Below are 21500 nucleotides of genomic sequence, written 5' to 3' on the forward strand. Positions count from 1 at the left end.
ATTGATACAAAATTTTTACTTCTATATTTGAAACATCAAAGAAAGTTTTATAAAAATTCCTAGCATCAAAATGTTACCAAAATAGAACAGGTGCTCCTTTGGTGTATGCATGGAAATTGAATTTTTTTTGTTTACTGAAGTTTTCATACTTTGAAAGCCATAACTGTTGGAAAATATTGGTGGTTTCCATGGTGACTGATTTTTTTTTTTTTTAATCCTATGTGGGCCTTTTGCTCAGTTCTGCAACAATTTTGTAAATTGTTGACCCTAGCCAAAGAAAGGATCAGTGTTTCACTGATAAGAGGACGAGAACAGACTAAACTAAAGTGTCTATATGCTGACTTAAAACAGGGACAAGACACATGAGGACAAGGTAAACAACATATTCCTGAACAACTCTAACAGGACAGACAATGACAGTTGAGCAGCCTATCCAAATCCTGATTCTCCACCAAAGCCTTTTCATTGAAAATATTCATGGTTACCTGTTTATTCCACCTCAGCCTCTGTGGTCAAATGGTTAGTTCTGACAACCAAATTAGCAACAGGTTGAGTCTTGTTTGTGCATACCTTAATTGAAAATGGTGAAAAGGAAATAGGAAGGTTTGAACTTCTTTTATTTTTATGGATTTTATAGCAAGACAAGCTGATTCTTATACAATGTTGAGATACTTTGGGGCGCTATAGAGATGTTAATCACTATCATGCTAAGCAGAGTTATTACTCAGCTGGCATACTTCAGCCATTTATAATTCACGTGTACATCAAGAACAATTTAAATGGTAGGGATTTTTAAGAAGCTTTAATGCTAGTACCATTTTGCTGATTTGCCTCAAGCTGAAGGTCACCTACTTTCCAATTCTTAGAAATCCTATTTCCCATGCAAAGGCACCATTGTGCCAATTTTGAGATTGGGCAGTCATTAAACCAAGTGTACTTTAATTCAGATAAGCACCAATCAATACTCAAAAAAGCAATAAACGCTTTTTAAAAATTGTTTTAAAGCAATAAAATTCAATAGACTTTAGACATTAGCAAAAGGCCAAATAGAAAATGGTGCTTTAAAGGGTAGGAATAAGGTAAAACAGCTTGGACTCCCCAATCCTGGTCAGTTATTATGGGACAAAATTAATAGAGGAGACGGTTCAGTCTTAAGAGGACAAGTTTTTATTTAAGCACTATGGAAGTAGCCACTCCCCTTAAATATAGGTTACATATTTTATTTATTCATTGAAGTCCAAGCACTTGTACTTGGCAAGAACACTGGCAATGGCTTATGCCAGATCACTGTATAAACTTGAAAATAATAAAAATGTTGTTTAAAAATACTATGATACAGACTTTTCACTATTTTAGGTTAATCTCCCAACTGGGGGTGTTCGTTGGTACCTATTTGTCTCAGTGTTCATTCTAAAACCAAAGTTTCTCCAGGAATGGAGGTGCAGGCCTATAACCCCAAGGAGGCTGAGACAGAAGGATCACCAGTTCCAGGCCAGCCCCAGAAACTCAGTAAGACCCTGTCTCAAGAAATAAGGACTGGAGGTTTAGCTCAGTGGTAAAGCACCCCTGGATTCAATTTGCAGTTCAAAAAGTAATGTACCTCAGTGGTAGAATGCTCCTGGGCAAAAAAAAAAAAAGTGACAGATCACTTGAAATGTTTCCATACTCAACTTATGAAACCTTTGAAAACTATAAAACTTTGTTTAGAAGTTAAAAGCAGAAACAAATGTTGATTTGCATTTGAAAAAAATAAGATATTGACATTTCAGAGAAAGCTACTTCAAGAGTAGAATTTTATTTATTACAGAATGGCCAGAGTTTCAAAAAGGATGCATGACGCACTGGGTTTGACCCCAGCACCACATTTAAAAAAAACTAAATATACAGAGAGTTCCAAAAAGGGATCCAAGGACGTAGCTGTGTATCCTGATGGGCAGAAGTCAAGATACTGATGCCTAATGGCTGTCCTAGAATAGCTTTCCAGGTTGGTAATGGGAAAATAGAGAAGGAAACAGCACCACCACTGGCACCTGAGGAATTCACTCCAGCAGTCTCACTCCAAAGCAGTGCAAAATGTATAATGTTAAACTTTTTTTTTTTTTTTTGATGCTGGAAATCAAACCCAGATCCACTGAGCTCCATCCCCAGCCCAACATGATAGTCTTTACACACTCCATTCTCAGGAAATCCTGTCTATCATCTGGTAGGAGGAAGGAATCCTGGTCCTGCTCCCCAGGAGTCTTGTCATGTCAGCTTTTTGATAGCTTCAATCCACTCTGCTCGTTCAGCCTTGCTGCTGGCCTGGATATAATAATGTATGTCATCCTTAGTGATCACTTTGAAGAGATTTCCTTGGACATTCCCTTTAACCCCTAGGTAGGAAAAATAAATCAGTGATTAAATATCCATGTCCACTTTCAGCTTGAACCAGATGAAAGTCATCTGAGAAAGGAACAAATAGGAATATTTCTTATGTACATGGTTAGAAAATCCCATGAGGTGCATGTTTTTGCCTTCTCCTTCCTTCTCCCTCCTCATCACCTTAAGGCCTGCTATTGGTTAGTCTGGACATTTCCTGGAAATCCTCTCTGGCCCCTTATGCTAGCCACAGACCTACAGTGTCATTCAAAGAATCATCCAAGAATCCAGTATGTGAAAGTTAAGAGCAGGCACAGAATACGGTGTCTGACTTGAAATTGTATGACTTTGAACCTCAATTTCCACATCCACAAAATGGGACTATCTTCCTACCATAGCTGTCTGTTGTAGAATTAATGTGATAACAGATACAAAAGTGCGCTACTAAATGAAGCACCGTGGGAGCCGAGCTATGATTCATAGGTAGGAGTTTATGGGCAATCACAGAATGTGAGGAAAGAGAATATTTAAAATGAGAAATATTGAGTTGTATCCTTAAAACTCTTAAGAACATGCCATATGGACTTTTCCTCTGTTTCTGAAATTGACTTCAAAATCACACCATTCATTGTCTCATTGATTAAAGCCCTACTCAGCACCCAGAGCTCAGTCTTCCATGGCAGGAGAGGGGGATTACTGAAATGCAGAGGAAGGCCCCTGAGATCTTCAGGCCAGGACTGAAGCTGCACCTTACCAGTGGGAACGCCATTGTCCTCCAGAGCAGACACCAGTGAACCACGAAGAGAAAACCCACCCACTGGCCTGTTCTCTTCCTGCAGAGAAAAAGAGATCTAATTAGGAATTTTGCGAACGCACAAAAAGGAAGAATTGCACTCTCCCCTATAATCATCCTCAGGACAGTTAAAGAAGGATTCCAAGTTATGTGTAGGGCGGGGGGTGTAGATCAGTGGTTGAACATTTGCCTGCTGGGTTCAATTCCCAGCACCGAGGGAGTCGATAAATTGTAATAGATGAGGCTAAATCTGAGGCATCATGTGTCCAAGTTACTACCAGTAAGGAAGTTTGGGCCTCTTCCTTTCATACCCAGTAGCAGGAGTGCCACCAACATTTCTGTCACCAGGTCTAGCAGAGTTAAATATCAATCTGTTTCATTCTTGGAGATATCTCAAACTGAGCCTCTGATCCAGTACTACCAGGAGAAACATGCACCAGTTCCTTAACCTTCTTGTGTGTCTTGCCAAGCAATCAGAAAAAGACATAGTCATACTTCTGAACACTGATATTCCTGCATAGGAGACACGGTTATACAAGTCTCTGGTACATGGTGGATATGAAACTGAATGAAGCAAAAGTGGCTTGTCGTATCTCTGAATGGTTCAGACAATTACACATCAGGAGCCTCAGCCCCCTGGGTCCCTTCAATTAATCAATAATGAATTTCACAATAAGTGGTGTAGGCAGCAAGAAATAGGGCAAAAATGAAATGGTTAAGTAACAATGCCAGAGATGATGATACTGATCATGCTAAGGAAGGGACAGTCCAGAGGAAGAGGAGATCCACACCTAGAGGGACGGAGCAAGGGCAACCTCTGGGGGAAGACCTGAATCAACCTTGAGAAGTGAGCCCTGGGTGCGGCAATGGGCAGAGAGCCCGTGCAGGAGGAAGGGTGAAGGCAAAGCCAGGGAGAAATTAAATTGTCTTTAAGGAATGCTGACTGGGCTTCTGTAAATTCATCAAGGGACAGTAGTTGTCCCTTGGACTGAGTTAAGGCAAAACTGAAGTTTTATTTTATTCTTTTTGTTGATTGTGCCCCCGCCCCCAGCTTTGTAAAAAATTGATGAGCTAGGGGTGTTGCTCAGTGGTAGAGCACTTGCCTCACATGCTTGAGGCCCTGGGTTCCCTCCCCAGCAGTGAAAAAAAAAAAAAAGGACTTGAGGTAGCCACAGAGAAGTTTGACCTTTATCCTATAAGTAGGCTTGAGATCAATGTGTGGGGTTTTGTTGTTGGTTTTTGTTGTTGTTGTTTGAAGAAGGTGTTGGTGTTATTTTGTGTTTTGGATACTGGGGATTGAATCCAGGGGCACTTTACCACTGAGCCACATCCACAGCCCTTTTGATTTTTTATTTTGAGACAGACTCTCACTAAGTTGCTTAGGGCCTCGCTAAGTTGCTGAGGCTGTCTTCAAACTTGAAATTCGCCTGCCTCAGCTTCCTGAGTCACCTGGGATTACAGGTGAGTACACCACACCCAGCTTCAACTGTGCATCTGGAAGGCTCATTGGTTGACCCCTCAGGCAGCCCTCCTGCCATGTCCCTCCTTGGTCCTTGACCCCCCTTATGGCCTGACAGAGCACCATAGGCTCTAACCAGCTCTATGTTTAGGGTAGGGGTTCCTGACTGAAACTCTTTACTTTTTGTGTTTTTGTGTTTTGTTTTGGGGGCACTAAAGATTGAGCTCAAAGCTTCATGCTAGGAAAGCACTCTACCACTGAGCTACGTCCTAGCACTTTTTTTATTTTGAGACAGGGTCTCACTAAGTTGTGTTGCCCTGGCCGGCCTAGAACTTGTGATCCTCCTGCCTCAACCCGGAGAGTATCCGGGATTACAGGTGTGAGCCACTACAACCCAACCACTCTTCATTATCTCAAAAAAAATGAAAATCATACATGTACCAAGATAAGGCTGAGCGGCCTGCCTTGACTATAAGACCATTCTTTTTTTTTTTAGATCAATTCAGCATGAGGCTCTACTTATTTTCTGAAATTCAGAGCAAGCAATTCTTGGATCTATGAAAAAAAAAAAAAGAAAACAAGTAAATTATGGCTTACATATAATAAAAAGAAATGGAGTAGCTTGGCATAGTGGCGCCCCCTGTAATCCCAGCAACCTGGGAGGCTGAGGCAGGAGAATTGCAAGTTCAAGACCAGCCTCAGCAACTTAGCAAGACCTGTCTCAAAATAAAAAGAACTGGAGAAAAGAATGTAGCCCCACGGTAAAGCACCCTTGAGTTCAATCCCCAGTACAAGAAAGAAAAAAAGAAAGAAAACCAGGAAAGAACAGGAAGAAAGAAAATAAAAGAAATGGTGGCCCATGCCTGCAATCCCAGGGACTCTGGAGGATCAGGCTGGAAGATCACAAGCTTGATGCCAGCCTCAGCAACTTAGCAAGGCCCTGTCTCAAAATGAAAAATAAAAAGCTGGGGATGTAGCTCAGTGACACAATGCCCCTGGGTTCAGTCCCAGGTACCACACAAAAAAGAAAAAAAAAAGAAAAGAACGAAAGAAATGTTTCAAAGCATAGGGGAGAACAAGGAGTTGAAGAGGCAGAATCCATGGGCTCTTCAGATGGCAAAGGGGGAAGAGGCTGGGAAGCAGGCTTTAGGGAAAGTAAAAGATGTTTTTCTTCTCAAAATAATGAAGCTTTTCCATAGTAAGAGGTGGGCACAGAAGAATCCACTCGCTGTGCAGGCGACCGCACAGGGAGAGGAAGGAGCAGCTGGCCCTGCAGGGTGAGGGGAGGAATCGGGCCGCTGCTCTGCTGGGAGGTGTCTGGAGGCAGCAGGGCACCCAGGGAGCCACGGCACTCACTTTGGCTGGGTCATAGTAATGCAGGAAAGCAGGGTCCCTCCTCAGAACAAAGCGTCGCACCTTCCAGTTTTTCCTCTTGTGACCCTGCAGCAAAGAAACGGATCCACGGTCCTTGGTGACAGCTCTCCATCTTCTTCCACTTCCCTGCACCAAACCCCAACAAGCCAGCCTACCCCAATAAAAACCACATTAAAAACAAAAGAGTCTGGCTGGGCACAGTGGCACTGCCTGTATTCCCAGCAACTCAAGAGACTGGGTCAGGAGGATGGCAAGTTCAAGGCCAGCCTCAGCAATTTATCGAGGCCCTGCCTCAAAATAAAAAATAAAAAATGTGGGGCTGGGGTTGTGGCTCAGTGGTAGAGCGCTGCCTAGCACACGTGAGGCCCTGCGTTCAATCCTCAGAACCACATAAAAATAAACAAATAAAATAAAGGTATGGTGTCCACTTACAACTAAAATTTTGTTTAAATCTTTAAATAAATAAATAAATAAAATGTAGCTCAATGATAAAGCACTCATGGGTTTAATCCCCAGTCAAAAATAAAAATAAAAAATAAAAAAATAAGTAAATAATAACAGTCCACAGGACACCTGAAGATTGCAATGATATGTCACAGACTTCACATGACATGACCCCCTGTTTAGTGAGCCTCCTGTAAAAACACCCTCATATTTAGTTGACAGAGCCAAGGACAGTTGGCATCAAAAGGAAGGGGATTGCATCATCCTGACATTACTTGGTGCAAAAGAGAGGGACAGAGGCAGCAGGTGTCAACCTGAACCCAAGGCCACCAACTCCCACCAGCTTTTTAATGGTCAACTTAGTTCAAAAACAAACTACAGCTGCATGTATATTTGTGCATTTTTTACACATGCATACATCTACAGCAAAACCACCATTACATTCTGCATCAGAAAAAGAAGCAACCCATTATAGAACGCGATAAAAACTAAATGTGTAAAAGGTTAATCTGCATGTGTGTGTGGAGAAAGACTCTCTTTGGCCTGAGACCCTAGATCATAAACCTTCTTTAGCCTCTGGCCTGAAAGACACTCATGAGTCTCTCCTGTACCCTCTTCATGCTCCTCCAGGGGCCTCAGTACTGCCCTCAGTAAGGACTCCTGTCAGGCTCAGCAGAAGCAGGGGCCTGGGGTCAACACACAGTCGTGTGGCTGGTAAAGAACCTAAACACAGACGGGGATCCTGTTGTGCAAGAAGCAGGTCACACAAATTTTTGAAATGAAACAATCATGCAGAAGTTGTTTGGGGTTTTTTTGTTTGTTTTTGGTACCAGAGATTAAACACAGGGGTGTTTAATTACTAAATCATATCCCCAGCCTTTTTTTTCTTTTCATTAATTTGTTCTGATTAGTAATAAATGACAGTAGAATGCACTTTGACACATCATACATAAATGGAGTATAACTTCTCATTCTTCTGACTGTACATGATGTAGAATCACACTAGTCATGTAATCATTTATGTACATAGGGTAATAATGTCTGATTCATTCTACTATCCTTTCTAACCCCCATACCTGCTCCCCTCCCTTCACTCCCCTCTGCCTCTATTTTTCCCTAGCCACCTCTCTTATTGTAAATTAGCATCCACATATCAGAGAAAATATTTAACCTTTGATTTTGGGGGACTGGCTTATTTCACTTAGCAAGATATTCTCCAGCTCCATCCATTCACCAGCAAATGCCATAATTTCACTCTTCTTTAAGGCTGAGTAATATTCCACTGTGTATATATACCACATTTTGAGGCAGAGCCTTGCTAAGTTGCTTCGGGCCTTGCTAAATTGCTTAGGCTGGCTTTGAATTTGTGATCCTCCTGCCTCAGCCTCCCGAGTTGTTCAGATTGCAGGTGTGCACCACCACACCCAGCCCAGAAGTTGCTTTTTAGTGCTGTGATGATTCCATGTGTTTATGCTTTTCCGGAATACTCCCCACAACTGGTACACATGTGATTGGGTGTGTGATGGTCTGACTGGCTTCTGCAACTGCTCTGCAGACCCTGCTGGTAATGGGGGTGTTCTAGCATTCTCAGTGCCCCCCAGGGTTTCCTTCCTGCCTCTCCTCAGCATCCCCCTCCTCCCTGTCAAAGGCAGCCATACCTGCTTGGACAGAAAGCCTTGCTTGACCACCAAGCCGCTTAACTCCACCGTGCTCAGACTGATTTCTTCCTTGGGGCTTGGCTTCTTCTTGTAGCTCTCAGCCTAGTGGGAAGGAGGGAGCAAGGACTATGCTACAGAAATAGCCCCAGGCCCAGGCTTGGGGCTGCAGGGGAAAGACAAAGCTGTCCCCAACCCTCGGCCTCTCCCTGTGCCCATTCTTTCTGCCTCTTCCCTCTCCCCTGGTGGCAAGAGGGGACCCACTAACTTACAAAAGTGTACAGGGCTGTGGAGTCGTCCAGGAACTGCTCAGACAGGTCACCGGAGCGAATGGCTCCCATGCTCCGGACACCCACAGGCCTGAGGAAGTTCTCCTCCATGAGCACAGAGGCCAGCGTCACCGCCTCCAGACGGCTGGCCGCGAAGCTGCTGGAGATGAGCCAGTCCACCAGAGAGGAGCCTGCATCAGGGCAAGGGCAGCACCCATCAGACCACGGGCACCCACCCACCCTCCTTAGGGTGCTTATCTGTGACCTTCCCCCTCCTCCTAGGCAGACTCGGGCTCTAGCCAAGAGCAGACTGAAGGCTGCACCGGCCACACACAGCTGCGGCCACACTCATGTGGCCATCTCAGGCCAGACCACTGCTCAGCAAATAGCTCTGGTTTCAATATGGGCTAGTCAAGCGCTCCACTGAGCCCCGGGTCCCAAGGGTCCCAAGTGTCCACCACCTCGCCCGGCCCCTGGGATGGGCAGGCTCACCCAGGAAGGTCTTTTTGTAGGTGCTTCCCTGCTCCATGTTGGGGCTTGGCCGGATCCCGCTGCTGCTATCATGCATCTTGTCCACGATGCGGCTGGTATGGAAGGAAGGCAAAGGAGAAGGATCCTCGTCACAGAGAGCTTCAAGGGAGGGCCCAAGAGCCACTGCCAGGGAATAAGGCACGTGGCAAGGGGTGTGATACACACCAGAGGGGAGGGGGCCTTCCATGACGCATCAGAATCTGATAGGATTCTCAGACATTTCTCTTCTCGGGCATCTAATCATTACCCTTGTAGTGAGGCGAAAGAGCTGTGGATTTACTTAAAAGCAACAATAGTGCTGAGGGTATAGCTCAGTGGGAGAGAACTTGCCTAGCATGCACAAAACCCTAGGTTCAATCCCCAGGACAGCAAGACACAAAACATGAGTGTGCAGGAGCCGCCACGGTTCTCTATGATCTGCTGCATTCAGCTCAAATCCTCCAGCTACTTCTCAATGCTGAGCCTCTCTGAATCCAGCCACAACCCACCCACCCAGTCTTCCCCACATGTGCCACGGCTTACCAGCCCCTCGACACACAGAAAGTGCACAGGCCAGGTTTCAGTGCCTGGCATGGAGTTAAAAGCCCAGAATGGACGCACAATGTCTGTGTGTGCGTGTGTGTGTGTGTGTGTGTGTGTGTGTGTGTGTGTGATGGAACCCAGGCCTCACACATCCTAGGCAAGTGCTCTACCCTTGAGTCACTGGGGTGCATTCCCAGCCCACATCCCTCATCTGTGATGGGTGTGAGGGTTTGGCTGCCTGGGAGTGTTTGCAACATTCGTCCCTACTTTATCACCTCCACCTCTGATCAGCTTTCCTTCTGCTCTATGGGACGATCACTCCCTCCAACAGAAGATCTTTCCTCATTTTATGTGTATACACTGGGGTTGGAAGGCCGCAGAGATGAGATCCTGTTTACTCCTACCTGCCTCTGCTAAGCATCCAACACAGTACATGGCATGCAGTAGGCATTCAATAACTATTTATTTTCTTTCTGATTTTAAACATTGGTACATGATAATTGCACATATTTGTGAGGTACTCAGTAACAGTTTGTTGAATGAATGAACGAGGAACCCCCACCCAGCAAGACTGCAGCTGCTACCAGAAAACATCATCTGTGCCACCAGGCTACAAAAAGACCAGTGACCTGGTTGGTGGAGAGCCCTAAGAAACTGACACAGCCCTGAGCACCTGTCTAAAATGGAGTTGGGGGGGTCTCTACCTCCTTCACAAGGTGGGCAAAAGTGGCAAAGTTCTAAGAGGTTACACAGGAGTGGGGCTAGTGGTTCAGTTCCTTCCCAGGTCAGTATGACCCAGACAGGGACAGCTGACAGCCCTGAAGCACAAGGTGGTCTCAGCCAGGCCTGTGTAGCACCACAGAGCCCCCCTCCCCAAAGACCTCTCCCCTCCCCACTGGGCGCACACGCACAGGAGAGGCTGCAGAGAGGCCAGAGGCTGAAGGGGTGGGGCAGGCAGGGCACTCACTGCAGACTGATGTGAGGGGGCAGCTTGAAGGAGTTTTTTAATATGTGGAGCTGCTGGACCTTCCCGGGCTGCCCTGCATGGATGGCTCCTGTTATCTCGAAGGCCCATGCGTCCCTCTCCTCTCGAGAACAGGCCTCCAGGAAGTACTCTGTGGAAGTTCTGGTCTTCAGCTTAATGAGGAGCTGTGGGAAGAAAGAGTCAGACCGGCACTCAAAGGCACAACAGTCCAGAGCACGCGGTCAGCAGAAACGACAGGGCCAAGGTGGGGTAGTCCAGTGACCGCCTGTGCCCTGGCCCCTTGTCTATACCCCAGTGGTCTGTGAAACTTCGGTCAGACACTTCCAGCAGTGGGGAGCTCATGGCCTCCTAAGGCAGCCTTTCCCCTTGGGGCAGATTAGTCAGCACAAGGACTGCTTCCAGGACACTGTCCTGATTCTGACTCTGGGGTCACGCAGTCTCTCCTCCCACGACAGCTTTGCACTGAAATGGGAAGCATTCAGCCTCTGCAGCCAGGCTGAATGGGACCAAGACCCACCTCTGCCCCTTAGCTAGAGATGCTCACTGAGTCTGAGTTTCTTACTAATGGTCACCTTGAATAAAACTGTTAGTGACACCACCTTTGACCCTCTTTTCCCTCCAGTTTAAACATTCCCAGGTCTTTCACACATTCCACTGACATCAGGAGAAAGAGATAAGGCAGGCAGGACTGGGAGATGGGCCCCCGGGGAACTTCCTGGGCAGTAAAGCACAATCAGCACCTGCAGATATTTGCTAAGAAACTTACAAAAAGGTTATTTTAAAATCAGGATCTACGTGACTGGGATCCATGCCTCTCCAAAGAGGGGAAATGCCTGGTGGATATTTTGATGGGCCTAAAGGCTGCACGAGTACCTCATGGACAATAAACACCACACCCAGGATTGGGCAGGGGCTGACTTCCTTAAACTTATATAAACTATATAAACTCCTAGACAAGAGTCACTCTTTGGTATCCCTCTCTTGAGACCCCTCTCTCTTTGAGAGCTCTGCTTTCTTCCTCTTACTCTAATAAGTAATTATTATTACTTATTATTATCTGTTATTTTATTATTAATAATAACTATTAATAATAGTATCAATAATTATTATTATTACTTATTATTTTACTCTCACCCTTGTATCCGAGGTTCTCATTCTTCACATTCATGAAACAAGAACCCAACTCCATGCTCTGTGTTATGATATGATATAGTTTACACTCCTTCTCAACCAGTTTACTATATTTGCAGTGCTGGGGATTGAACCTAGGCCTTGGGCGTACTAGGCAACCATTCTACCACTGAGCCACATCCCCAACCCTCAACCAGTTCACTCTTGCTAAGTGTTCTGCACATACTGAGCACCCTCACAGATGGCCCACGGAATAGAATACCCTGCTCCAGGATCTGAGGGGTGCAAAACATCAGAGGCTACCGCCTCGGAGCACAGGAGTGTGGGCAGCTCCGGGCACTGTAGAGTCTTTCATTTTTCCATCTTTCATTTATTTATTTTTTGGTCCTGGGGATTGAACTCAGGGGCTTACCACTGAGCCACGTTTCCAGCCCTTTTTATTTTCTATTTTGAGATAGGGTCTCACTAAGTTGCTGAGGCTAGCCTTGAACATGAGCTCCACCTGCCTCGGCTTCCCAAATCACTGAGATTACGGGTGTGTGCCACTGCACCTGGCACTTTTTAATTTAAATGGGCATTTAAGGAGTTTCTTTGACAAGTTGAGGGATCTTTGTCATCCAAGTAGGCCAGGTCTACCACTTCTGAAACATCCTACTTCATTCTGATTCTGCTTCCCAAATGTCAACTCCCAACTTATTTTGCTTGCAAACTTAATATTCTTCACCTAAACTAATAGTGAAAATGGTGAATAAGGCATGGCTGGCTCACGGCCCCAAGGAACCCCATGAAGATATTCCTCCAAGTTGACATTCACTCATCAGTATCATGGAAGAAGAGAGTGAAATCAGATCCAGAACCTGTACAGTCAGTCTGCAATTAACCATTTTAATGAAAAGAATTTCAGGAGAGACTAGAAATTTTAAAAAAAAAAATCTAGGTGCACCCTTTTTTACAGCTTCCGTAATTTTATATATACTTTATGATTTGTTATTAGTGGATCTGTTGGCTACTCTCAGTCTCTTTTAGTCCAAGTACTCATGAACTAAGCAAATCACAAATCCGCTTGAGAATTTTATGTAGAATTAACATGAAGCTCATAACTCCAGCAAATTTAGCCTGTTTCTCTTTTTTGAAATTTAAACCATAGTTTTGAACATGAGCTCCACCTGCCTCGGCTTCCCAAGTCACTGAGATTACAGGTGTGTGCCACTGCTCTCCATCCCATCTACCAATACCTCTGCTCTCCACTGTTTCCTAAAGATTATTAAGAGATATCAGGTCAACAAGTTAGCTGGGAGTGGTGGCTCACGCCTGTAATTCCAGCTACTTGGGAGACTGAGGCAGGAAGACTGCAAGTTCAAGGCCAGCCTGGGCAACTTAGTGAGACCCTGTCTCAAAATAAAAATAAAAAGTGCTAGGGGTATATTTCAGTGGTAAAGCACCCCTGGGTTTAATTCCCATACCACAGATACACAAAAAAAGAGGTGGTAGGTCAACAAATTAACCTATGAGTTCAGGGGTTTCATTTATTGCAATTTTTTTTTTGTACTAGGATTGAACTCCAGGGGTGCTTAATCACTGAGCCACATCCCCAGTCCTTTTTTTTGAGACAGGGTCTCACTAAGTTGCTTAGGGCCTTACTTTTGCCAAGGCTTGCTTTGAACTCGTGATCTCCTGTCTCAGTCTCCCAAGTCACTGGGATCACAGGTGTGTGCCACCATGCCTTTCTCCATAAAGCATCTAAACCATGTCTTCATATCCCCATATCTTCATAGGAGATATTTGGGTGTAATTATCTCATCCCATCTTACAGACGACAATGATGACTGAGAGAGGTTTAACTACTGGTCCGAGGTCAGGTACCTGGGAGATGGTTGAGCCATGACTTGAACCCAAGTCTTTCAATTATAACTCCGAGCTCTTCCCATTACCCACACCACCTTCCCAAAGAGCCAGAGGTGAGGAGTGTCTGGGGTGGGGAGCTGGACAGCAGGAACCTTCACATACCGGACGGTTTTCATAATCCAGGCAGGGGCAGGTGATGGTGCAGCCATCCAGGAGGATCCGGCCCTTGGGAGGGGCCACTCTCCGACCCCCCTCAAGCTTGTAGTACAGCAGTGTGTTCTGCCGAAGGATGAACCATCGCACCTTCCAGTTGTGGACAATGTGGCCCTGTGAACAGACAGGAAAGCCCGAGGTGAGGGAGAAAGGGGAGGACACCATGTTCATGGAGAGTGCTAACCAGATGTGCTATGGAAACAGAGTCACAGCAGTATTTTGGATCTTTCTCAGTCATTTCTTTGGGATATCTGGCAAATACCTTTGGCACTGACCTTCTGGTTGCCATTTGGCCTTTTTCTGGTTATAAATTTGTGTGTGTTATGTAGTGTTGAGAGTGGAATCCAGACCTTGCACATGCAGGCAAGTGCTCTACCACAGAGCTATACCCACCATCTGTTCCTGGTCATGAACCTTTAGATAAACTGCAAATTATTAAGAAGAAAAAAAGTCACACGCCTATCATTCTGCTACTAAGAGACAGCCACTGTTAACATTTGACACTTCCTTTCAGTCTTTTTCCCTTTTAGTTTTCACTTTAAAAAAAATAGACCATATTTATCAGTGGTAGAGCACTTGCCTAGAATATGCAAGGCCCTGGGTTCAATCCCCAGTTCTGAAAAGAAAAAAATAAATATCATATTACAAGCCAGAAGTGGTGGTGCATGCCTATAATTCTAGTGACTTGGGTGGCTGAGACAGGAGAATTGCAATTTCAAGACCAGCCTTAGCAACTTAGTGAGGCCCTAAGTAACTTAGAGAGAGATCCTGTCTCAAAATAAAAAATTAGCTAAAAGGACTGGGTATGTGGCTCCGTGGTAAAGTGCCCCTGGATTCAATCCACAGCATCACTCACACACACATAAAAAGACCATATTACATATGGCTTTATTTTCTCACTTTTGTCTTGTTTAGCCTTGCTGAGCATTTTCTCACACCATTATATTTCTTTTTTCATATATATATGAAACAGTATTTATTAGAGAATATTTGGGAAAGTAGTAGGAAGGAAGAAAAACAAATTCATGACCTGCCTTACAAGGTAGTGGCCAGATCAACATTTGAGACACTCATTCCAGTCCTTTTGCTGTATATTTTTAAAAGCACGAACACATGACATGTCAACATGGGTCACCAGCATTTTAAAAACACATCTTCTGACTTTAAAGTGGAAGCATACACAGAAAATTTGGAAAACACTGAAAAGTGGAAAGGAAATTAAAGTCACCTACCATCTCATTAGTCAAAAGTAACCACAGCTAATATTTTCATACACTTTCTTAGTTGTTTTTATCCATTTTCTTTTTACACAGTTAAGTTTATAGTATACGAGATTCTTCAGTCTAATTAACAAAGGTTTGAAAGCATGATGACAAAGACAGACTTGGGAACAGTATTTGCCCCTCAAATTATCTATATGTTTTTTAAAGAGGCAGAAAATACACAGCCACATCAGTGTTTATAGCAGCACAATTCACAATAGCTAAACTGTGGAGCCAACCTGGATGCCCTTCAATAAATGAATGGATAAAAAAAAATGTGGCACGAATACACAACAGAATATTACTCAGTAATAAAAGAGAATAAAATCATGGCATTTGCAGGTAAATGGATGGAGTTAGAGAAGATAATGCTAAGTGAACTTAGCCAATCCCAAAAAAACAAATGCCGAATGTTTTCTTTGATATAAGGAGGCTGATTCATAGTGGGGTAGGGAGGGGGAGCATGGGAGGAATAGACAACTCTAGATAGGGCAGAGGGGTTGGAGGGGAAGAGAGGGGGGCATGGGGTTATAAATGATGGTGGAATATGACTGACATTATTATCCAAAGTACAGGTATGAATACACGAATTGGTGTGAATATAGTTTGTATACAGCCAGAGATATGAAAAATTGTGCTGTATATGTGTAATAAGAATTGTAATGCACTCCGCTGTCATATATTAAAAAAGAAACTAAAAAAAAAGAGGCAGAAAATAAACTAAAAAAAAAAGAGGCAGAAAATAATCACTCAATGTTCCCTTTCCATTTATAAAGCAATCAAAATATGTATCAGTCAACCAATGGCTGAATAGCATACAGAATATGATTTCCATAATTGGGTGATAATATAGTGTTTTTGAGTTATGTAAACTATGTGATTGTGCATTCATGTGTAAACCTATGTGTATCTCTTCTGTCCAAAAGATTTTATCACTTCCTGATGTAAATATAATTTTTAATTTTATGTTTGCTTTAGATTTTATTTCAATCAAATAAGAGTTACATGTAAGGATGGCCTCACATGAAGCAGATTCACAACTTTGTCATTGACCTACTGTTTATTCTTTGTCTTAATAAAAAAAAACATTAAACTGTCTTCTATAGAAAAAAATATATATGTATCAATCAAAAGCCTGAGCTAAATTTCTACTTCAGTGAACCCTGACATGGAATACCACGTTTGTTTATTTTGTGTATCCAAATGGGCATGCACCATTTCATAAGAATATTCCATACACAAAACTTTCAACCACATTCTCCTAGGAAAGATAACACCTGTAGCTTCATTAAAAGCTTTACATGTCTCACAATGTAAAGTCTATAATGTGACTTAAACATTTTGCACACTCAGATTTACATAAAAGAGCTTTAGCAGGAAAATAAAGCATGATTGATAATAGCTCAAGGAGTTCTAATTGGTATAACAGACTTGGCCTTATCAAGTTCCAAAGAATTCATTATCAAAACTACAAACAAACCTTCAGCTGTGTATACTGTTACAAACCTTTACAATAGCTGTCAGGGGAAGTAGCCAGTACGTTTACATGTTGCTGAAGGCAAAGAGTTAGCAAATGCAGACTCCAGAGAGAATGCATGCTCCGCCCTACAGCTTCCTCTTAGACAGTCAGGAAACACTAAATGAAATCATCCTAAAGGAAAATCACAACACCTTGCTGCCCAGCGTCCCCTCTTCAAAAGCTCTCTGTGAGAGCCCTCAGCTCAACACAGAAGGGCATGTAGTCGTCTAAGGTGATCTTTCCACTGGTGCTGTATTGTTTTGCAATTGAACTCAGTTTGGGGAGTCGCCTCAGCGCCTGTTGTCCTTAGTGCCTTCTGCAGTTCTTGAGGATCCCCAGTTCTACTCCTACCACCATCAAAACTGATGAAGTGTTGTCTCCAGCCATTCAATGCAGCCCAGAGTTCTTTAAATTCATTGAAGCCCATCATGCCAAACCTGTCTATATCCACCATTGAAATTGCAAGCTGACAAGTCACCAGGTTAAAAGGTTTGTATCCTCAAAAAAATAAATAAATAAATAAATAAAAAAGGTTTGTATCCTCCAGCAATGCACAACTATGGCAGACATCTCTGCAATTCAGCAGCATCTATTTGCTCATCCTGTCCTGCTATAGCAGCAAAGTAACCACACAGAGGATTCTGCGTTTGTCCTCCGGGAGCCCCTCCATACTTGCCAGTACTCACGGCTGGCACCAGGGTGCCCCCAGGTAGCCTTGGTGCAGATCGAGCTCTACCTCCCCACCCCAGGGCAACTCTTCTTCTCTTCCTCCTTCTCCTCCTTCCTCCTCCTCCTCTCTCCTCCTCCTCCTTCTCCTCCTCCTCCTCCTCTTCCTCCTCCTCCTTCTTGTAGTAGGAATTGAACCCAGGGGAGCTTTACCACTGACTTACATCTCCAGTCCTTTTTAATTTTGTTTTTAATTTAGAGGTAGGATCTTGCCAAGTTGCCCAGGTTGGCCTTGAACTTGCTATCTTCCTGCTTGAGCCTCCAGATTAACTGAGATTACAGGCCTGTGCCACTGTGCCCTAAAATATTCTTTTTTTAAAATATTGCTTTTAGTTATACATGGACACATACCTTTATTTTGTTTATTTATTTCTTATCTGGTGCTGAGGATTGAACCCAGTGCCTCACATGTACAAGGCAAGTGCTCTGCCACTGAGCCACAACCCCAGCCCCCTAGAATATTCTTTATGACTACTCTTCATATGTATAATTTACTTGCCAATCTCCTATTATTTGTGACTGAATTTGTTTTGATTTTTTTTTTGCTGTTATAAACCATGCTACAATGAGTATTCTCACACATAAATTTTGATTATGTCTCTAATTTTCTTTCCTTAAAATATAATCCCTAGAAAGAATGTTACTAGTCAAAGGGTCTGGGCAATCTCTAAAGCTGAAGCACCAGTCACTCTACAGCGCTAAGGGACCTGCCAGGCTAGCCTAACCAGCTGCAGCGGGCATACAAGGCAGGTTGTTTGAGATGTTCTCAGATGGGTCAGCATAGTCAGGTGCAGGCAGAGAACTAGTTTCTAGAACATACCAATGGATAGAGGAATTCTGCTGAGGGACTGGAAAGTAGGGTTTGGTACACAGGAAAGCACCTTCTTGGCATATTTCTAAGCAGAACCCAATTTAGAACTATGTTCTAACCTAGAAAGATGAGCTTTATCTGGATCAAAGACCATGTCCCGAAATCACTCATGGCCTTGCCTAGCATTTATTAATATCAAAGACCCCTTCCGTTCTCATATCTGTGGTGCTATGATTCCATTCCATGCTCGGCACATAATGAGAACTATTAGGTTATCAAAAGTTGTAGAACCAGGCACGGTGGCACAGGTCTATAATCCCAACTACTCAGGAGACTGAGGCAGGAGGATCACAAGTTTAAGGGCAGCCTGGGCAATTTAGTGAGATCCTGCCTCAAAAAAAGAGAAAGGGCTGGGGATGTAGTTCAATAGGAGAGCAGCCTGGGTTCAATCCCCAGAACCACCACCACAACAGAAAAGAACAGGATCCCTTCCCTTTGTTCCTGACAAAAGGTACATGCAGTCCGAGGATTGACAGTTGTACCTGACATAGGAAGACACATTTAAAGGAACAAAAAAGATGTAAATCTGACTCCTCAGCTGTTAGGGCCCTCTGCTTCTCTCTACATGGTCCAGTCTCTGGTCCTCATTCCCTGGGAGCCCCCTGCTGTGGGGGTCTTGACACTCCTGGCACTAGCCAGGCTGGCCTGGGGCTTCTGGATGCTGAAGAATTCAAGGCAGAAAATGACTGGCACACCAGGTCGTAGCTGGGCTAGGGAGAAGAGCATGCAAGGTTAATGGATGGTACAGGTGCTGTCATCAGGTGAAGAGAGGGAAAATAATCTGAAACCTTAAAACATGGATCTTTTAGGCTGACTTGCGTGCCTCCAAATTCATACGCTGAAGTCCCAACCCCATACCTCAGAATGAGACTGTAAGGGGAGACAGCCTTTTAAAGAAGTGATTAAGTTAAAATGGGATCATTAGGTGGGCACTGATCCAATCTGACTGGTGTCCTTATACGAAGAGATTTGGACACACACAGAAACACCAGAGATCTACATTCCACAAGAAAGACCATGTGAAGACACAGCAAGAAGCAGCCATCCACAAGCCAAGCAGAAAATCCTCAGAAGGAATCAAACCAGCCAACACCTTGATCTTGAACTTTGAGGCTCTAGAACTTTGAGAAAAGAAAAAAAAGAAAAACCCTCTGATGTTTAAGTCAGTTTGTGATACTTGTTATGACAGCCCTACCAAACTTCCCAAAAGGGAAAAGAGGAAGGAGGCCGGTGATGGAAGAGGAGAAAAATGTAACCAACAGATGCTGAGCAGAAAAAAACAAATACAGAGATGTACTTTCCTGGACAAAATGTTAAACTTCCCAGAATCCCTTGCACTTGGAGAATAGGTAGGTGACCAGGCTTCTGTCAATCCAAGGCAGAGCCCAGATGTGTGCTTGACAGCAAACAAACATGGGAAAATGGGAACTTCTGGCAAGGGCAATAGTAGGACAGTTTCTTCTGACACCCAGATCCTAGAGTTATCAAAGACAAGTGTCCAAAACTTTCAGCAACAAATTTTCCAGTAGAAACATCTTCTAACAGAGATAACACTAACCCACGGCATTGGGTGCTTTTGTCTGGCTGCAACATTCTTGGTTGTAAGGCATTCCAGCCTGATTCTCTGGCCTCACAAAAAATCCTGAGTTGCTGGGGGCAGTAGCACATATCTGTAATCCAGATACTTGGGAGGTTGAGGCAGAAGGATCTTAAGTTCAAGGGCAGCCTTGGAAACTTGGTGAGACCTGGTCACCTTCTTTCTTTTTTTTTTAATTGATTTTATTATTTTTTTAAAATACACGACAACAGTGGACTGCATTACAATCCTTATTACACATATAGAGCACAATTTTTCGTATCTCTGTATATAAAGTATGTTCATGTCAACTTATGCCATTATACATGTACTTTTCTTTGCATTACAATTCTTTTTTTTATTTTATTTTTTTAAAGAGAGAGAGAGAATTTTTTATTTATTTATTTTTTTTTTAGTTTTCGGTGGACACAACATCTTTATTTTATTTTTATGTGGTGCTAAGGATCGAACCCAGCACCTCACACATGCGAGACAAGCACTCTACCACTGAGCCATAACCCAGCCCCCTTACAATTCTTAATACACATATATACCACAATTTTTCATATCTCTGTTTGTATATAAGGTATGTTGACACCTAATTCAAGTCTTCATACATGTACTTTGTATAATGATGGAGACCTAGTCACTTTCCTATATTCAGATAATGAATGTGCTGAAAAAGAAATTAGGAAAACTATTCCATTACAATAACCTCAAATAAATAAAATACTAGAGCATTAATCTAACTATGAATATGAAGGTTCTCTAAAATGAAAACTATAAAATACTGAAGAAAAAAATTGAATAAGACATTAGAGGATGGAAAGGCATGTTCTTGGATAGGCAGAATTAATATTATCAAAATGGCTATATTACCAAAAGCAATATACACAGTGAATGCAGTTCCCATTAAAATCCCAATGACATTCCTCACAAAACTAGAAAAAGCAATTCTAAAATTCATTTGGAAAAATAAGAGACCCAGAATAGCCAAATAGTCAACTGACTGACAAGACTCCCCGTGATTCTCTCCTTCTCTTCACACATTTTAAAAGCGTCAGTCTGTGTGACTAGTAGAATATGGCATAGTGGTAAATCATTTCTGACAAGAGACGTTAAGGATGATGAAGATGTTGCTGCTGCTGCTGCTGATGTACTGGGGATTAAACTCAGGGGCGCTTTACCACTGAGCCATATCCCTGGCTCTTTTTACTTTTTGAGACAGGATCTGGATAAGTTGCTTAGAGCCTTGCTAAATTGCTGAGGCTCACCTCAAACTTGCAATCCTCCTGCTCAGACTCCCAAGTCACTGGTTAGCACAATTGCAGCCATCTTCCTTTCCCCAGCCCCCACTTTATGAATACTGTTCTTTCCCAAGAAACAGAAACTAGCCTGAGATAAAACCTACCAGCCTGGAGACGTGCTGCTCTCTCCCTGTTCTCTCACAAAGAGATGGGAGGAAACTTACTGCCCCCTGAGATGGGAACTTACTGATTTCCCTGTTTTCTCCTTGAGACTATAAAGGGACATGCTTGTTCTCCTATTCCCCCTCTGAGATAGGAAAACTGCCTGTCTCTGTTCCCAGGAAACAAATTTGCCTTCCACAAGATGAGGGGATGCTTAGTTTGTCAGTCAAGACTACACCCGCCCCTAGTGCATGGCCAGGATTCTAGCCTATGAAAGATAACACTCAAGGGGAAGTTGCTACTGTTCTCCCTCCTTGCTACTGCTGTCCCTCTCTTGTACAGAGCAGCCTCGTCAGGCTCCTGACAATAAATCCACTTCTTATCCCAGGTGTGTGTGCTGCACCACTTTTCTTTCAGCTGGGATTATAGGACTGCACCACCAATTACAACATTAGGTCATAAAAGATTCTGCAGCTTCTTATTGGTTCGTGCAAACTCTCTCTGTCTCTCTCCCTTTCTGATCATTTGCTCTGGGGAAAGTAGCTTCCACATGGTGAG

The 21500-nt window shown here is 43.5% G+C and overlaps 1 protein-coding gene and 1 pseudogene across 1 annotated transcript in view; both read right to left on the reverse strand.

Annotated features, from left to right (window-relative positions):
• Nucleotides 1-596: 596 nt before the first annotated feature.
• Nucleotides 597-21500, reverse strand: part of Plek2 (pleckstrin 2) — a 28441-nt gene continuing 7537 nt past the window's right edge. The window contains exons 2-9 of the mRNA XM_015490284.2: nt 13529-13693; nt 10373-10554; nt 8845-8936; nt 8356-8543; nt 8087-8188; nt 5967-6050; nt 3113-3191; nt 597-2372 (exon numbers count right to left, since the gene is read on the reverse strand). Of these exons, the coding sequence (XP_015345770.1) occupies nt 2245-2372; nt 3113-3191; nt 5967-6050; nt 8087-8188; nt 8356-8543; nt 8845-8936; nt 10373-10554; nt 13529-13693 (1020 nt within the window). The 3' untranslated portion in view covers nt 597-2244. The remainder of the gene's footprint in view (nt 2373-3112; nt 3192-5966; nt 6051-8086; nt 8189-8355; nt 8544-8844; nt 8937-10372; nt 10555-13528; nt 13694-21500) is intronic.
• Nucleotides 16460-19567, reverse strand: LOC107143288 (annotated as a pseudogene).

This window comes from Marmota marmota, unplaced genomic scaffold (genome assembly GCF_001458135.2).
Source record: "Marmota marmota marmota unplaced genomic scaffold, marMar, whole genome shotgun sequence".
In the NCBI taxonomy this organism is placed as follows: Eukaryota; Metazoa; Chordata; class Mammalia; order Rodentia; family Sciuridae; genus Marmota; species Marmota marmota.